The sequence below is a fragment of the Montipora foliosa genome, chromosome 4 (assembly GCF_036669935.1).
Source record: "Montipora foliosa isolate CH-2021 chromosome 4, ASM3666993v2, whole genome shotgun sequence".
Lineage (NCBI taxonomy): Eukaryota > Metazoa > Cnidaria > Anthozoa > Scleractinia > Acroporidae > Montipora > Montipora foliosa.
In genome coordinates, this window is record NC_090872.1 from 3418660 (window position 1) to 3437776 (window position 19117).

A 19117-nucleotide genomic window follows, 5' to 3' on the forward strand; every position below is an offset into this window, starting at 1 on the left:
GGGACTTTTATAATCTTCAAGGCAACACACGCAATAATGCTATAATTTTTCCAGAGAATGGCGGAAGGTTAAAGAACATGCACATTTCCAATGTTGCCTGTGCGTCTACAAAGAGCTAAAACTGCCTTGACTTTTTTCTTTCTTTGCTCGTGTTCAGATGCCGGTTGTTGAATATGGGTCGATGGAATTGATTTTGGAATGAACTAAATTAAAACGAATCTGAACAAGAACGAAGGAAAATACAACACATGAACAAGTACTTCATCAACAAGTTGCTCAAACTGGAATCAGCCTGAGATTGGAAGGGTTTATTCTTGCCTTCAAAGGTCATAGTAATTCAGTAAGTCACTATTGGTCGCAGTAATATCACATATACATAAGACGAAGTACTAACCTTCTACCAAAAACCTGTCAGTGAGAGAAGGCCGGTTTAGACGCTCAAGTAGACTTCAACAGCGTGAATTGCACGGATCGGCATCGAATCTCTTCCTATCAAACCATTTCAGAGCTTTAATATGCTATACGTAGGAAAAAATTGGCCTTGAAATACAATTATCACTCGAGAAACACCGAGGACGTTTCCAGATGCTTTACCCAAAGAGCAATCTTTTCTAGTTTCTAGAAATATAGCGATTATTACAGACGTCTTATCCCAATCAACGGTGACGTGCGATTAAGGGTAAGTGCGTTGTTATATGTTTGTTATTATTATTGCCCCCGCAGGGTTTTGGCCCGCAAAAACCCGAGGAGGCAACCTTAGAAGTCCCCGCGTAAAAAGATAGATATTGTAGGGAGAATCAATTTCGATTTCAGGGGCACCCAACGAATCTGTTCCTCACATTATCTGTTCCCCAGAGGAATCTTGCTGGATGGCAAAAATACAGGTGTTTCGATGAGCTGGCTGGGAAATTTTGTTATTTATAGAGGTTTTGCGTGGGAATTACTGACTTTTTCTAGCATTTCAACCCGAGCTGGCTGTAGCGCTTGCGGAAAAAAACCTGTTTTGTCCCGGTTTTGTCGCTTTTGTTCGGTCGTTTTGGATCGAGGGATTTGAAAGCGCGCGGAATGCCTGGCTGGGAAATAAATTTGATCAGCTGGCTAGGAAAACAACCAATTTTATCGAGCTGGCTGGGAAATTTCTTCTGTGTCTTGCTGGGAAAAATGAACAGATAATATTTTCCCAGCAACACTGAAAAACACCTGAAAATGCCTTAATAACATTCTTTTCATTAACTGGGGTATAATAATACGTTTTACAACAAATTGGTCGTTGGGTGCCCCTGTCGATTTGCTCAACCGGGTGCAAAAGCAGGACCACAGCGCTGTTCGGGTTTATATAGCGATTGAAAAATCAAACATTGAAGCAGCTCTGATGCAAATCGAGTTGCCTGGCTCAGAAATTGATTTTGTCCGGGTGCAAATCAGAATCGGAAACAGGGGCGACATGCTCAGCATGTACTTTAAAAGATGTACCTCAAGTGCCTTTCACACTATCTTAGGCCGGGGTAGATGTAGTAAAAACTATTACTAGTTAACTAAATGTGTACTAGTGAATCTTCCTGTAACAACACATTGATCTGTCAGTGCAATGTGCACTTTTCAATGGAATACTTGGCTTGCGACAAGTATCGTACGCCAGAGATGGGATAGATGTAATTTCCATATATGAAACGAATCCTGTGTTCAGAATAAACGTGATACAAGAAAATAATTTAAAACTCTAAACACTAATAAGTTAATTTCTTATTCTATGTGGTCGGGCTGTTGCTCAATATTCTTTTATCCATTTAACTACTTGCCGAAGTGATCATTTTTTTCCGAAATTAATTCAAGTTACAAAAAAATTGCAAATACGGCGATTAAATATTAAAATGTCGGCTTAAAGCTGAATCGTGATATTATTTTAAACACCTTGCGCCAGGTATGGCTGAAACGTAGAAAAGACGATGCATTTTTCTTGAAAAACTACTTACTTACCGGTTTATCTTTTTCCAAATAATTGAACATTGCAAATAACTGTGAACGTTGAAAACGACGCGGTAGGCTCCTCCTAGAATTTCTCTGACTGTTCGGCGTTGCGAAAATATGCAAAAATGTTAATAATGAGGAAAAAATAAGCCGATTTCGCTATCTTTTCTCGGCCAAAAATCTAAATGTATATTTTGATTGATATTTTAAAGATATTAGCAGCAACACTGAGATGCACACCGCAAACCGTGTTGTAGACACTGAGCTGAGGACGTGAGAAAAAAAACACAGCGCCAAAGATAACATGGCTGCAGACGGAAATGGTTCTTTGAAGCACTAATTGAAAGAGATAAACAAGCTTTAGAATCATAAAAACATATCCACAGCTGCTGTTGCTTTGGTTGTCGATTATTAACGAAGAATTGGGCGGCAATATTCAGTGATATGTACACATTGGTGGACGTCAGCCGCTCTAAACTGGGAAACGCTGCCCGAAAATTCAAAACTTTTACTTTCCTTTCGCTTGATCTGCAATCCAAATCAGGGAAAGCTGTACCGTTTTTGTAACACAAAGGTTTCTCTAAACAGTCACCAAGATTTCTGTGAAAATAAAAATACCAGGGCTTACTAATTTCCTAAATTCTAGGTATGATAATAAACTCCTTTCACTGTGTGACAGGCGCAGTTTCTCGTTTACCACAGGCTGGGTACGAGACGTACAAGTATCTACTTCCTTAAAACGCGCCTTTGGTATAATTTGTTTTGCCGGGCTTAAAACAGCTCCTTAGAGTCGCTAAAACTTAGTTTTAGTAAACTAAAATAGGCAAAAACAAGCTGGCATGCTTTAAATCTAAGAGTTTCTTGCTTGTAAATGATTTAAATCCAGGAGGGCGAAGGTAAAATACAAAGATGATGTAGCACCCACTTGTGATTGGTTGACTGGCAATTTTATTTGAAAGTGCAGATGGTTTATCTTTTAGATAAAAAATATATTACTGTTATATTACTGTTGAAGACTGATCTGTTATGATAAACTTGTCCGGCTCATGTCGCCTTATGATTCCATGATGCGGGAAAGAGTACATAAAATAACAGCACATACACTAGTATTGAAAAATAATCTTTTGTCTTTTTTAGTTTAATTAACAAATTAACAAATCACTGAGTCTTTGGCTCATTACTCCATCGGTGATGTCAATGAAAGTGCTGTCCTCAAGGAGGAAATGAATTGAAAGAGTTTTTTGTGGTTTGAAGTTAATTGATCGTATTTGACACTTTAAATGTTTGTTAGTAATGATGTCGCAAATGGCGTGTAATATTAAAGAAACTGTAATGTTTTCTTTTTAATTTCCTAATGCAAAAAACAACAATTCATAGAAGAATTTTTTTTAGCATCAGGCAATTAAAAAGAAGCGATAAATGCAAGTTCTTCAAGGGAAATTAGAAAAGACAAACAAGAATTTGCCTCACTGCATTAGCAACAGCTACGACTGTCTGCATTAGCGATTAACATCTTGACTATTTTAGTTGGCAAACAAAAACCAAGAAACGGAAACAGCAGTTGCACATTTGTCAAAAACTACACTTAGACCACTTTGACCAATTTACTGAGGGTAAAGAAATACATATTTCGCGCCTTCTCTACCATGTTTGTTCCAGTCTTACAGGTCTCAAAATATAAACCTTTCTTAATAATTTAAAGTGGTTGTTTTTTTTCTCCGTTCATAGTTAATAGAGGGAATGGTTATGAAACTCGACAAATTTCTTGATTGTAGGTTTTTGCTTTCTTTTTTGGCCTTGACTGTGCACAAAACACAATAGTTGTTTACTCCGTACTGAGGAATTAACCAATAGAAACGTGTTGGTTACGTAATTCATGCATAGTGTATGAGCGCAAAACAAAATATTGTGCCCGGTCGTGGACTTTCCCACCTAAATCTTGGCATCTTTGTTTGCTCCTTTGATGTTTGCCGAGCTTCAAAACCAGTCCCCTCTATTAACTATGCTCCGTTCATGAACTTTTAAACATACTGATTGTAAATCCCTCTTTTTAGCTATTATAACTCACTGACTTCATAGTTTCTTGGCATCAAAAAATTAAACAGATACTCGAGACTTCCCTTGAGCATGGCGCCGTCTTATGAACAAAAATCGTCGTTGATCGCATAAATGGAATGTCAGACTAAGTGCCGCTGAGAAACTTGGACTCAAATTAATTTGCAATAGAGCCTGAAAAATCTGTTGAGAGCTATTACGAGGAATCTCAAAGACACTTATATCATATTTGAAAGATTCCTGGGGTTTGCGGAAGCAGAGATGATGGATTGTGTACAAAATCACGGTTGTGACAGAAATGGTGGTACACTTTATTACAAATACATACTTAAGGGCCGAACAAGGAGACAAAAACCTCGCAAAACCAGCCGGTTCATGCGTCGAAGGCGCGCGGAGCACCATGGGTAAGAAAATATGGTAACCCGCTATGCGAGAAATTTGTTTTTGGTCACCGTACAACCGTACGACTGACTGTACGTCCAGCCAGGTTAACTTATTGCAAGAATAAATAACACGGGAGCTCCGCTTTTAGGCTTGGCTAAATCTGTAAATTAGCTTCGTTGTGTTTTGGCCGCGAGTGAAAATCCCAACACCAGGAGCCCATCACCCGGAGCCTCCATCTTCCATATTAACCCTCTGAGTCAACCCTTTCCCGTATCTTTCTATTTTTAGAAGCACTTCGCAGGGGGGCTTTAATGGGTGTTTTCACAATAGCCAATGGTCAGCCATTTATTACGTCACATACGTATGTGACGTATGTGAACCACTTCACTATGTTCTCAGTCACATACGTCACATACGTCAAAATGTAGTAGTTCTAAAAATAGAAAGATACGGGACAGGGTTCCCCATGCGAATCGCGGCCCACTCGCGGCCAAAACACAACAAAGCAACCATGGTACCTGCGTTAAAATATCCCGCCAACCACGCAGGCTAATGCCTGAGCACTTCTTCTAGAATGGTCAGTTATCAGTGACATTCGAAGGTGACATATGCAAGTGGCTTCTTCTCCTTGCCAGTCTAATGCAAGGTTATGTATTTGTCATAAAGTGTCCCACCTGACTGGTCACAACCACAAAATTACACACATATACACATCCTTAATTTACCACTCCTCAAAGGGCCGTTTCCGGACCGATGAAACGACAGAAGAGATCAACAACAACTGTTATAAGAATGCTAAAGAATCCCAACTGGCTGGAGGCAAACCAGGGCTCGGTTGTTCAAAATCCGATTAACGCTAATCCCAGATTAAAAATTAACCAACGAGTTTATTTCTCTATTCCCAAATGCTGTTCAACGCTGATATTCGGCAAAAAGTTAAGATTAGAGGAAGTCAATCTTGAAAAACAAAAATAAGCAAAAGAAACTTTCACCAAAACGTTGAAAAAAATGAAACCATAGTTAACGCTAATCCTGGATTAAGTTAATCGGCTTTCGAACAACCGGGCCCAGTTGTCTATTTACAAATGCAGCCAAGAAGTTGAACCAGGGACTACCAGGAACAAACTAAGCAAGTGGTCAGAACGGGTCTTGAACTCGGGATCCCCGGATCTCAAGGCAAGTGCCAAAACCACAGGGAAGCACTCCGATGCGGGAGTAAATCGATGGTTGCTTCGACCTCCCATTCGCACGAAGCCTGGTTACCAAGACTGACACAATTGAATAATGGAAGGGAGGAAGAAAAGCAGTGTCAGAGCAGGGGAGTGGGGGAGAGGACTTGAACTTTTATAAAATAAACTTAAGTACATTGGCGGTTAAATGAAATGGTTTTGACCCTCCTTCAGTCATTTCCTAACAGCGCCTGATGCATCGACCTCAATTGCCGGCAAAGTGGTTCATTGAACGCGTCATTGTATTTTCATCTCAGTTCGTAAGCCGAGCATTGCTAGTTCTCATATCTATTACAAGCTCCTTTCTTTGACATTCATTACACAACACCACTCGGTTGTCGTTAATGATGTCACTTATGACTGTTTCCTCAGTTTGGACTGCCGCGTCTACGCTGTGAACTAAAACAGAGAAAAAAAAGTAGATAAGAAATCTGACTTGACAGCGCTTTCCCCCCCCCCCCCCCCCCTCAAAACCACTTTTCTGCTCGTCGTGTTAGGGAGCATGTCTCGGTTTCGGTGGAACGGAAGTCAACTTTAACACTCTTTCGACAGACCCTTCTTTATGTCACGACTACACTTCAGTTTTACAACAGCTGTAACTAACATTCCATATTTACTCTCGAAGCTTCGCTTCTCGGCTAAAAATTCATTTTCTCTAAGCCGCGGACATTATCAGTCGACATACCAGCCGCCCAAAGGGGTGTATTATGCCGTACGGATCCCACCAAGTGTTGCCTAGCCTGCGTATCTGGCGGGAAATGCTATCGTTGGGTTATTGACAGTAACACGCGTTAAGAAAGTTGAGGTTCGTTTTGCTGTGTTTCGGCTGCGCGTGTTATGGTAACGAGTAGTTTTGAAATCCCTTGCGGCTTCGCTGCCACTTGACAACATTTCACTTGAGGCTGTGCAGGAATTTACAAAAAACCAAGAAGAGACGACTGTTACTTTTCTAATGTTAAGGCTAACCCTTAATTGAGACAAGGAGAAGTCGTTTTACAGCTTTCTCACCCTACGTCTGAAAAAAGGTTTACTTACCAACTTTTTTGCATCTCACAGTCGCTGGTAGGAACGCAATCACAGCCAAGAAACCCAGAATGGAAGCAGCGCCGAGCACCCCGGAAAAGACAAAACGAACGTACTCAGGTGAAGCTCTATGTAACAATTAAAACAACAAGAGATGAACCGGCTTTTAAAAAATTAAAGGAGAGAGGAAACTCCAGTTATTTAGGGTCCTTTAAAGAAAAGCTATTAAGGGTTTTCAGCCGAAGACACGGACCTATAGTTTTGCTCAATGGTCCTTTCATCCTCGTCCCGAGAGCCCGCAATTTTTTCAGTTTCCAGTCAGTAACAAGAATAACGGTTTTCGGCCTTCTTTGAAATATGCGCAAATGCAGTGAAAGTCCGATTCATTTTGTGATCGTTTGTAACCCAACCTCGTTCCCAGGACCTCTCCCTTGGCTTATGGGCTGCAAAGAAGAGCTCCTGGGAACGATGTTGTTCGTAACATTGATTGCTTTAAGTTCTGAGAATACAGATTCCAACCACTCGGTGCTGAGCGAGAAAAATTGTGTTCTTTAGGAACGAGAATGTGGTAATTTATAAGGTAATTTAGGCTTAGTGATATGCGCCTGCTCTTCACTTGTTTCTTGTTCGAGAGCAAGTCGTGGCCTACAAGAATTACTGACGCTAGGCGCGTAAACCCAGTTTTCACGTTGCGGGACCGCTGCTATTTTCGGTAGACGAAAACAATAGACCTCTCATTAAATCATCTAGTTCACCCACCAGCATTTGTGCACTACACAATTATTGCCATCTCTGTTTCAATAGATTAGCCGCAAACAACTTTCTTACCCTTGAGTTGGAAAGAACTCCTGAGTGAAGAAAAAAGCTCCTCCACAAGCAACTTTGCCCAAACTTCCCATCGATGCAAATACGAATGCTCCGGAGTCTTTACTCTCGCCAATCAGCTCTCCGGCTAACGCTGTTGATGTCACATACATCACAGATCCACCGAAACCCAACAGTAATGCAGCGCAGTAGGCAGCATTCCTGTGGGATATAGTCTGTACGTAAAACCACACGGAGGAGCCAGTTACCGAGGAAGCTGCCAGACAGTATGTCCACTGCAATAGATTAATAGGTATACGACTTTTTAAAGGTGACAATAAGGGTCCTCCTCGTAAAAAGACAACCTCATTTCCAGGGTCTTTCATCTCCCTACTCCAGAGGGAGTGAGGTAAGAAAGATGTTTTTCCCTCTCTTCCTCTGAGGGAGCCTCTGGGGTGAGAAGATAAAAGACCCTGGGAACGAGGTTGGTTAAAATTCAAAACTGAAAACATCTTCACACTGAGTAATAAATTTCGGGAAACTTTTAACAGCAAAGACAAGACTGGCGACGGAGCATAAAGGCTTATTTATATTGGCCTATAAACACTTGACTCATAGTACTTGCTCACAAAGATGATTTGTGCTGTTATTTAACGATTTTAGAACTGTATTTTACTTCTTCAATTCCACGAATGACTTAGTTCAATCTTTATTCAAACCTTTAATCAGAAATCTAAGGCTCCGTGTAAACGGACCCAATAATGTTGGCCAACAACTCCCAACATTGTTGGATGTTACATGCTGCGTCACTTTGAACACCCCGTTGCAAATTGTTGCGCGTTGTTGGGATTTTTTGCACGAAAATTGAAACTGGTCAAACTTTTGAGCCAACAACTCCAAACGTTTCTTTATTTGTTCCGTGATCGCCGAAGCGTGGCGTAAGGATGTTGGATCTGTTTGCACAGCTCTCCCAACATTGTTAGGGCCACACACGCCATTACATATGATCTTCATGGAAATAGGAACGCAATAACATGTTGAAAACAAGATTGCAGCCGAATTTTGTAAGTTTAAAAAGTCTTTTAAAATGGTCGTATCCCGCCTTTCCCTAAAGACCCTCGTACACAGCACGTCCTTACATTGTTAGTAGTTGTCGCAACCCTTTGCACACAATTACCAACATTATCCAACATCTGCCGAACCTACTTCTCCCAACAGTGTTGGGTGCGGTTGGGTGCGATTGGGTGCGGTTTCTCCGTTTGCACGGAGCCTGACAGTCTTGCAAAAGGGGCGACCATCACGCAAGACATAATAAAATTGATTAATAAAAATATGCTACAATATATTCATTTTAGCATAAGGTTACAGATAAAAAGAACTACTATAGATAAGACTAATAAACATTTTGAATTGATCAGCGGACATGATGTTAACAATTTTCTTTGGCAACGCGTTCAAAAACAACCCGGAGTTTAAGAATGGCGAAAGAAGGTTATGGAAATGAGGATATAAAACGAAAGCGAAGGATTGCCGCATGTAATTAAAGTTATAAGATTGAACGCCTCAAAAATGGCTTGATAGCGTAATGGTGGAGTATCATAAAATGCAAGCGCACGGTCCTGGATACCAGTCCAGAAAATTTCTAATCTTATTACCGATCATAATTATGCAATCGCGAAATGACTCCAAACTGTTTTTTTTTTTTTAATTCCTCGCTCCCCACATTCGCCTCCATCTCCCTCAAGCATTAAAATAAACATCTTTGCCTGTAAAAGAGGGTCAATCACCTTGGCTCCCAGTATCTTGTCAAGTTGCTTCGCGCCTAAGCTGGAAAAAACTCCACTTGCCAGGATAACCAGAGGAAAATAAGCGATTGATTCCTAGAAACCATAAAAATGGGACATTTTATACACCTCGCTCTTGCGAAAACGATTTGTTCTGTGACAAATGTACTATAACCGATGCATGGTCCTACCTTCTCAAATTCGAGTGTATCCATTAAGTACATTGGGACATAAGAGAGACTGTATACTTGAATAACACGAGTACACATGTAGGCGAAGGAGATCTGTGCAAGGAAAAGTAATATCAATAATATCAGTAATATCAATGGGGATAGGATTTTGATATAATCATTTTTTTCTTAGAGCAGTCCTCAATAGAATGTCGAGGAAATTTTGTGATCAGTTGCTTTAGATTGCATGTGATTGGCTTTAAGAATCTCGTGTCGCATTGTTAGCCAATCATGGGCAAACCCAAAACGTATCGTGCTTGGCTCAGACGCGCTTTCCCGCGCTTGCTCGCGCGCTGCATGTGTTGGACTTGCGCCATCATTAGTTAATTTGCTTGTCTACGTCTATTGTTATTGGCCCAAATTTAATTACGCGGGCTTCAATAACTAGTTAAATATGAACGATAGTACCTTGTAAAACATTGGATTCTTAAACCAGTCAATCCAGCTTTTACTTGTTTTCCGTCTTTCATTGTCTTGCTTGTTTATTTTGTTGATAATCACATCGACACCGACGAAACTTGTACCTATCTCCTTGGGAAAGGAAGTTCTTCGACTGGGTTGAGGAGAGAGATGTCCGAGTACAGTTTGACATGAAGGTTCTTTATTAGTGTCCTTGTCTTGTTGTATGTCATTGGAACCGATAGAATCAGTTTCCGGCGAGGAGGCGTAACCCTCACTGACATCTAAATCTAGTCGTTCCTCTATTGAAATGTCGTTTCGACGATCGTCAAATTTTCCGTTTGTTTTCTGAGGCTGTGCTTGATCATGTTGGGCTCCCTGTTTGTCTTCGTTAACAAAAGTAAGATTTGAAAAGCTGAATTTTTCGATGTTTGAATGCTCACTTGTGTCTTGCTCCAGATTTTTCTTTTCACTATCTCTGACCAGTTCATCAGAAGTTTTAAAACCAGGATTTGAAAAACTGAACTCGTAACTTGACGGTTGTTTTTTTTTATCTGTGAAGTGCAATTCATCTGCACACTTGATGAATGAATCACCGCAACTTTCATCAAAGCCTGTGTTTCCAACCACAATGTCATCCTCTGTGAATTCTTTGCCAGCAATATCTAAGTGCAAGTCTGGTAACTGTGAGTTGGAACCCACTGGCAATGCCACGTTGAGGTCTTTTTCGTCGTACAAACAGAAAACTCCAACCACCTTTTCAGGAAGCTCCGCTGTTGGGTTTCTGTGTCTTTCTCCGCTGATAAACTTACCTGAAACATTTCACAATCAATCAATCAAAGCAATGGATGACGAGACTGACTATGAAATAAAGAATTTTGCCTCTTCAGAAAATAAAGCACTTTGAGATCTTCGCTTATTCACTGATCACACGAAAGCCGAATTCAGTACTTGCCATTTTATTGTCCAGTAAAAATAGTTTCAGAGTTTTAATAAAGGGGATTTATTGCGTTCTCTCAGTGCTGCTCTTAAAAATTCACAGCTACAATAACGTGACAGAATGTGGAGTCATTCGTCCCGCCAGCAAATTACATTATTAACTTTTCTTATGAAGTTGTATAAACAAAGCAACAATAATGCCATTAATGGTTCCGTGCTGGTTCATCGCGCGCTTTTGTTGCAAGCGCGCATGTAACGAGGAACATGTTGCCCCCTAAAAGTCGATCTTTTATCTCGCCAAATACTTTAAATACGCAAGTTCTTTATTGCCTGGTTCCAAAAAATCACCCTCCCAAATGTACCCTCAACATCAGGAAAATATTCTTGACTTTTTTAGCCAGCAAAACGTCATCTTTATTTGATGAAGGATGTTGTAGTTTTTTGGGGAATAATATTTTGAATAAATTGTGATATGAAAGCATGAGATTTCTCCTCATTAGTGCAATTATTGGCTTTGATCTTCTGGAACAAGCGGAAACCGACTGGAACACCAACACATTAATGAGCGATTTACAAACCTTTTCTAATTTGTACCCCAGCAATGGGTTCCTTAGTTCCCAAGTGGAAAATCAAGGAAAATAAACATCCCGCACTGACAACGATAAAGGACATCTCCTACAAGAAATACGAACGGATTAGGATGCGTTGAGGCAACTAATACCCACTTCTATCTTCTGCGGGATGTAGAGACTATTTGTTATAAGCGAGAATTTATGAAATAAAGGCCAATTGTTATAAGACGTCACAAAACAGTAGCCCGCGTAACTGGCGGGATAGTTTATCGAGGGACTATTTTAACCCGCGGGAGTAAATCGATGATAGTTGCTTTGGCCGAGAGAGGGCCGCGACTGGCATGGTGACGAGTAGTTCTTCACTCGCCGCCAGGATCATTCTTGTTCCCAGGTCCCATCGTTTCTCTTAGCCGGCGGGGCTTTCGCACGAGAAAACGAGGAGCTCTAGGGACGTAGGACTCTAGACTTCCGGATTTTATATATGAGTCGTCAATAGTACTATAAATGGCGGCGCTCAAAAGCATTACATTCGAAGAGTCAGTGTGAAGCTTTCAATTGGCCTTTAATTACAGAAATTGTCCCTACGCCGAGTCAAACAGAAAGAAGCAATATAAGTAATATCGAAGTTTTAAACGAAGACACTCTGATTATTTTACCGACAGGCTTCGCGCCAGCTAACCCCATCGTTCCACATCGTCCATTTTTACTTCCGGTTCAAGATTTTATTGTTCACAAGCTAACCACTGATAAAAATTAAATTTCTTATGTCCCCAGAGCCCTTCGTTTACTCGTGCGATGGCCCCACCGGCTGAGAGAAACGATGCGTCAAAATACATCGAAGCAACCATTGATTTTAATAATCCGGCGATAAAATATCCCGCGGGATTGTAACTAATAACCAATTGACTTTTGCGCGAGTTGCCTTAATTTCTCACTTCTCACTGTAATCTTTCCGACGGTCACTGTGATAACTCACAACCAACTTCAGTGAAATTAGGAAACCGACGACGAAAACGCCAGAAAGCGATAATAGGGAGCTTACGAAACGAGGATGACGACGGCTACGAGGACTTCAATAGGGAGCTTAAGCAACGACAACGGCGACCTCAACGAGAACGTCATCTCAAAATATAAATTTGCGTTATTTTAATCGCTTCGTGACTATTTCAACATTTGTAATATGACAAGGGTGTGGTAATTCCTCAAAGATAACACCAGTCGGAACGGCACTCCATTTTAGGAGAGAAAATGAAAATTTATCCTCAAGTGCTGACGTTCTTTATAAAACCAAAAACTTGGCTCTTTCACGTTGTTGTTTTGCTGACGACGGCAACGAAATGGACAAAAGTGAAAAACGCACGTGCAGGGCGTCCAAAGCAATTGTTTTTACCCACCAAATATGCAAATTTGTGACGTTCTCGTTGCCGTCGCCGTTGTCGTTGCTTAAGCTCCCTATTAAAAAATACAAGTTCACGTTATTCATATCACTACGAAGCTATTTCATCTAGTTTCGCGTTAAAAATGTGTAGTAACTGTCGAGGAATTAAACTTGTATGAGTGGGTGGAAGCGTAGAGAGAGAACTGAAAATTCATCGTCATGTGCTAAAGTCCTCCGCAGAACCTTGAATTTGGTCATTTCACGTCGTCATTTAGGAGATGACGGCAAAGAAATGTACCAAAATGTAAAACGCACGTGCAGAGCCATTGTTTTTGCTCACTAAACCTATTGTTTTGTAGCGCCGTCGTTGCCGTCGGCGTCGTCGTTTCGTAAGCTCCCTAATATCAAATGGGTCGTGCTGTACTTGCGGCACCGTCGCATTTTAGGACATTCTAGTACATTTTTTTAGCCGTACTCTGCAAAACAACAACGAGAATAAACTAAATTTAAGGTTTTGACGACAACGGGAGCATAAAGGAGATCTTTCACAATTTATCTTTACTTTTCAAATAATTCACAAGTTAATAAGCCAGTTGCAAAGCCCCATTCTGGTCTCCCGGACGAGTTTGAAACCCAATGAAACACTACTTGTCGATTTACTAGATGAAGTTCAAATTAATTAACGGCAACCAGTTCTCACATGCTTCTGAGCAACCACGAGGTACACAAAAAACATTTGACTTGAAAAAAGTGATTAAAATTATAATTCTTTTTTGTTGGAGAAGAAATTTCAAAATCTCGAGCGTCGTGCCTCATTGGATTTCCAACGCACGAAAACATTTAAACCACTCGGCCAACGGAGTCGTGGTTTGTGTTTCTTACGTTTGGAAATCCAATGAAGCACTCGCACTCGTTTTTGAAATATTACTTGAAAACTGTTCGTCCAAATCCGGTTATTTTGCTCATACTGTACAACGTGAAAAAGGTGGAGTAATCGAGATTTTCGCAAAGATATAATTTTAATTAAATGACGTTTTCGTCGCTGTATCAGTCTTCGTTTCTTCAGCACCTCCCCATTCCCAGCCTCGTCGTTCGAAAATCTTAAAATATCACGAAATTTTATTTTTATTCATTTTATTAAATTTTGCCACATATAGCAATACGATTTACAAATAATGATTAAAGTTATGGTAACATATATGGCGAGGACACCTAAAAGAAACCAGGGGGCTTATTCAACGGTTAGGAAAGAGTTCAGTCCCAATATCAAGATGTTTAGGTGTGTTACTAGAGATGGATCGAAGAGAAAATAAAGAAAGGAAAGGAAAAAGTTAATAATTGTTGATTAAGAAATCTTCAGATCGATTTGTATTTAAAGGACATTATAGAGTTGGGGTTTTTCTAATTTCGGAACTAAGGGTATTGAAAACTTAGGAGCCTTGAAAGATATATATAGAGAACTGCCTTATTTTTCTCCTGTCGTAGCCTCGTGATTATAGGCTCGATCCTGTGTGATGCATTACTCACCAAAAAGTCCTTCCAGTGGCCTGCAGAGATGCTTTCATCCCGATCATCAGTGTTAAGGAGAATAACGGTAACGGCGTACGTAAAGATGCCACTAACAAAAGTTATCCCCGACCTCAAAGACAACGAACAGTAGGAATAAAAACTTGGAAAGAATAAACATTGACCGCAATGAAACATTAAATATCTTTTTCTTTTATGACCCCGTAATAATGTTCTTTCATTGAGAGTTTCTCTTTCCGTTTATATTTAGCTATGGGGTGAATGTCATATACTCTGCATGCTCTATTCCATGCCAGCAAAGGTCTCCTTTCTTTCACGTTCGCTGGACTGACGAGAACGAAAAAAGCGACATCTACCATGGGTCGAAATCCACTGTGTTGAGCTTGCGCGTCGGTTGCTTAGCGACCGAATCCTCACGTGATACTTTATGTTGTCTGGACTCACTTAACAACAGCGGATTTACTGTAAAGGAATGCGCGGGACACAGCGGACTCAAGTCACAGTCAGCAAACATATCATGGGGCATGCGGTTTAAAGAGTGCCTTCCAAGGTTGTGGACGGCGGTTGAGTTTCGACCCACGGCAGAGATCTCTTTCTCGTTCTCGTTAACCCAGCGAACACAAAAAGGGTATCCAATGGTCCCATTCAATTTGAAAGTGCTCGCAAAATTTGGCCTTTGCTCGAATTGCTCGCAAAAATTACACGGGTGCTCGCTTGTTCGTGCTTGCAAAATTTCTGAAAATGCTCGGAATCTCGTTAAAATGAGCTCGATTGCTCGAAATTTCAGTACTCTTTGACCTTCAGAGCTAGTACTAGAGCCTGTCAGCTGATCTGTACGGCTGTAATTGGTTAGATTCTAGAAGGCTCCAAATAAATAACGCTTTATTGCGTTGAATCTTTTTCAGTCAATCAGCGGGAAACCAGTTTGCCGATAATTGAAACTGAAGCCCAAAATGCTTGTTAGACTGATGTCACGTTATTTACATTTCATAAGAACTATATAACCAAAACACCGCACCTTCCATTTAAGCGTCGGGTTAGACAGAGATGGAAACCGGGCTTTGGATCTACAGTAGTAGATCTCCTTGAGAGATTTGAGAGCTCTTGTAGTTCTTGAGCGTTCACCCAATGACTCACGTGAAGCTACGTGACGTAATTTGTCATCAAGAAAGAAAAATTGGCTGTAAGCTGCTGGGATTGGTTGAACCGCCTTAGCTTTGCACCTATTGCTCTGTTTTGGAGGTGTCAGCGAGATTATTAGCTATTACTCGGCGCAAATTCCGGCTAGCGGAAAATTTACGAACTACTCAAAGTGCTCGCTGCTCGCAATCTGTATTTTTCTAAAGTGCTCGCTGCTCGCCATCTGCATTTTCTTAAGTGCTCGCTGCTCGCAAAAAAAATTGATAACTGCTCGAGCTCGCAAAAATAAACACACTGCTCGCATGCTCGCAAATGCTCGCAAAGACCATTCCATACCCCTACAAAAGAAAAGGGACCTCTGCTAGCGGGGAACATGCTGTATTTCTTTCAGCAAAACGCTTATACCACGCATTTTGTAAAGCAGACGAGGGGGCGTTCTTAATAAACAGTAGGAATTTCCAAGTGGAAAATCTTACACCAAGAAAAGATATTCTGCTCAACCACAACATTTTGTAAACCAGTTTAAGCCAGTTTAAAGCTTCCTGTCACCACAATCTCGATCTCTTTCGTTTGCTATTCTTTGCGCAAACAAATTTCGCAACCGCATGAGATCTAAAATGCAGTCATTTCAAAAACAATAGATTTTGTTTCCCAAATCTGAGTTTATTTGCTTGTAGTTTTGGTCATTTTGCCTTCAATCTTTTTTTCTAAACTTGATCAAGCATACTTTCTGAAACAAACCCCCGTTTTTTCGTCGGTCACAATTCTCTCAAACCATGAAATTATATCAACCTAAATAACACCATCAGATGTATTTATACAACAATGTAAACCTAGACAGTAATATTCCTGCCATTTTTTCATTTGTTTGGATTATGTTTACCGTAGCTCACAAAGAACATAGAGATCTTTGACACACTGAACAAATTCAAGGTCATACGGTTCCGGAAATGTTTTCTTCTAGCGAGCAGGGGGTCTGTTAATGTGATAGGAAGCGAGTAATGCACGATATAACAAATAAGGGGGTGTCTTTTCTTTTCACGTGAGGTCACTTCTTTGAAGCACGTGGTTTTGAGGTCGTCTGATGAAATGTTTTCTTGTCAAAAACTTGTTTCAATCCAGGTTTTCAGAAAGTTATTCGTCCAACTCTAAATGTAATTTACACACCTTTTCCCTTAGTAATTTGAGTGTTGCGATTGCGAGTGTTACGTAAATAAATGACAAACGTTTGGATTCCATATTCAAGTATTCAAACGATTAAACTTTTTTTCTTCTTCGCCAATATGTGTTTTACAGTTCACTTGGCTCCCTGGTTTTTGTAAATGTATGTGTGATTCTCCTTGGGTATTTTCTTGTAATACAGGCGGAGTTTTCGGAGGAAAGGTCAGATTCAACCAGACGGCACTAAGTAAAAAATTAATTGATTTGTTTTTAAAAATTCAGAAGATCTTTCAACGCCATTTGTGCGCTTCTTCGTTCAAAATCCAAACAAATCAACCCATGCACTCAACGCAATCAAGTCGAGAGATTAAAAACTTGGCCATGAACTTTCCTCACCTTAAAGAATGAAGCTCTACCATTTCGCGTGGCCGTGTAGCACATTCAGGAATGAGTGCAAGATGAGTGACTTGAGCTAAAGCCCATCCAAAGTTATGGATTATCATAATAAAACCATAATAAATAAGCATTTTCCATTCGGATGAATCATCACCACATATGAAACAAGGCATCATAAGTAGCGGGAAAAATCCCGCAACGAGAATTGTCCCGAGCAAGTGAAAGCTCTTCCGCTTACCGTAACGTTTAGCACAGAGGGGGAACTTGAGATTATCGCAGACGTAGCCAACGAACAGTGACAAAAATGCATCCACTGAGAACGAAACAATGGACAGAAGTCCAACTCCTCTATTTGACATTCCAAGCACCTTAGTCTGGAAAATAATTAGATATGTTGTCCAAGCTCCAGCCACCGCGTCGTTTAAGAAATTTCCAACGCTGAAAGAAAGCCTCTGGGTCAATGGCAGGCGAGCTTTTTGGTAGTGTTTTGTCCCCTTTTGCGTAACCTTAGGATCTATAACAAAACTAGAATCCCAGCTGTTTGGAGTGGCCATGTTAGCGTGGACGACTTTTAACTCAACAAAGAGAGTCAAACAATCCGCCCACAGTCTAACAGTTTTCTCAGCCAGGAATGGTTAAAAATAAAAGCGGCTACAAAAAGACCTTGTTAGTATTCTTTAATACCGGTTCTCAGTTTGTTGTTAACAGGAAAGAAACTTGTAACGCATCACCTATTGTAACATAAGGATGTAGTTCCTAAGGCAATGACAATGCAACAATTTCATTAACAAAGCAAGATGCAATTGTCGCCAGAAACAAAATCTCAGCATGTATAGTAGAAAATTCTTGCAGCCAATGACCGTAAAAGCGATTGAACATTTCAGTATTCTGTTATTCAAAGAGTTTGAAAAGGAGAATAGCGATAGGCCTTTTGCAACAAGTCCTCTCGTGACCTTTTTCATAAACGCGATAATTCTGCTGGTTTCTTGACATTATTTTTCCAGAAATGAAAAGAGCAGCTCAAAATATGCTGCCATGCCGATATTCGTAATTATATCGTTTAAACTGGTGTTGCTACAGTTGAAAAAATTTATAAGGATTTGTATGAGAAAAGGACGCTTTGCCACCCAGTCACGCCTCACTGATTGTCCTACAAATCTTTGTATTTTTTTAAGTTTTCAAACCGCTTTAAAATTCTTCCCTCGAAATATGAAAGTCTGAAATTTTCCACCCATGCACGTATATTTTAGCTTGTTTGACCATGGTGAAAGTAGGAATCTGAGCTCTGTTTTTGGCTCGTAATTAAGAAAATTACACTGGAGGGCAAAGGCTTTTCGTTCGAAAACAAAATTACGGCATTTTTACGGTGGCAACAGTGGCTCATAAGGGACACATCGATTTTCTCGTCGCAAGTTACTAACTTGCGATGGCGTAACTTGCGATCGCGACTTATAACTTGCGATGGCTACTTAAAACTTGCGATCGCGACTTATAACTTGCAAGTTAGTATCGCAAGTTGTAAGTCGCAATCGCAAGTTTTAAGTCGCGATCGCAAGTTACGCCATCGTAAGTTAGTAACTTATGAGCCACCGTACATTTTCGAGTGTTTACATTGTAAATGGTCATACCATCTTTACCTCCAGTGGTTTTGCTCTGAAAATTTGCATTCTGGCTGACAAACAGGATTTCCCGTTTGTGGAATTTATAGGTCTTCATAAGACCCAGCGTTAAGTTCACCAATATCAGTCATGTGACCAGTTTGTTGCAAATGGCCTATTCTAAAAGCAAATGCACTGATCATTTTACTTCTAAGTAGTGCTTCTTCGATAGATTCAAGTCAATTCACCATTGAGAAACAGGTTTTAAAAGCGATTGGCAACCCCATGGCCCGCTAGGCTCATCCAATTTCCTACACTCGACAAATCCGGACATAAGCTACAGCTGCTCTACGACCTTCGATTGCGGCGAAGCCTGTTTGTGAACGGATGCAACTGGACAGATTTCGTGAACCAAACTCTTGCTTGTCTTATTTTCCAACAAATTGCCATAATGAAGGGGAAAATGGTTAATAAAATATCTATATATTCCTAAAGGAGACCAAGGCACATTCTCGCCTAGTTGTCAACAG

At 40.4% G+C, this 19117-nt stretch overlaps 2 protein-coding genes across 3 annotated transcripts in view; both read right to left on the reverse strand.

Moving 5' to 3' along the window:
• Positions 1-2282, reverse strand: part of LOC137999553 (adenosine receptor A2a-like) — a 12758-nt gene extending 10476 nt beyond the window's left edge. Inside the window, exons 1-3 of one of the 2 annotated variants that reach the window (XM_068845355.1) lie at positions 2209-2282; positions 1978-2065; positions 395-489 (exon numbers count right to left, since the gene is read on the reverse strand). The gene's annotated coding sequence lies outside the window, so the exon portion shown is untranslated. Of the gene's footprint in view, positions 1-394; positions 490-1977; positions 2184-2208 lie in introns of those variants that run through there. The other variant, XM_068845354.1, reaches the window with a different exon arrangement.
• Positions 2283-3052: 770 nt separating this feature from the next.
• On the reverse strand, positions 3053-17604 carry LOC137999552 (major facilitator superfamily domain-containing protein 12-like). Its single transcript, XM_068845353.1, has 9 exons — positions 16990-17604; positions 14293-14404; positions 11394-11490; positions 9886-10688; positions 9439-9531; positions 9251-9343; positions 7488-7759; positions 6672-6787; positions 3053-6035 (listed from the first exon to the last, which is right to left on the reverse strand). Exons 1-9 carry the CDS (start codon positions 17541-17543, stop codon positions 5890-5892), a joined length of 2286 nt encoding a protein of 761 aa, XP_068701454.1. The 5' UTR covers positions 17544-17604; the 3' UTR covers positions 3053-5889.
• Between the last annotated feature and the right edge of the window lie 1513 nt (positions 17605-19117).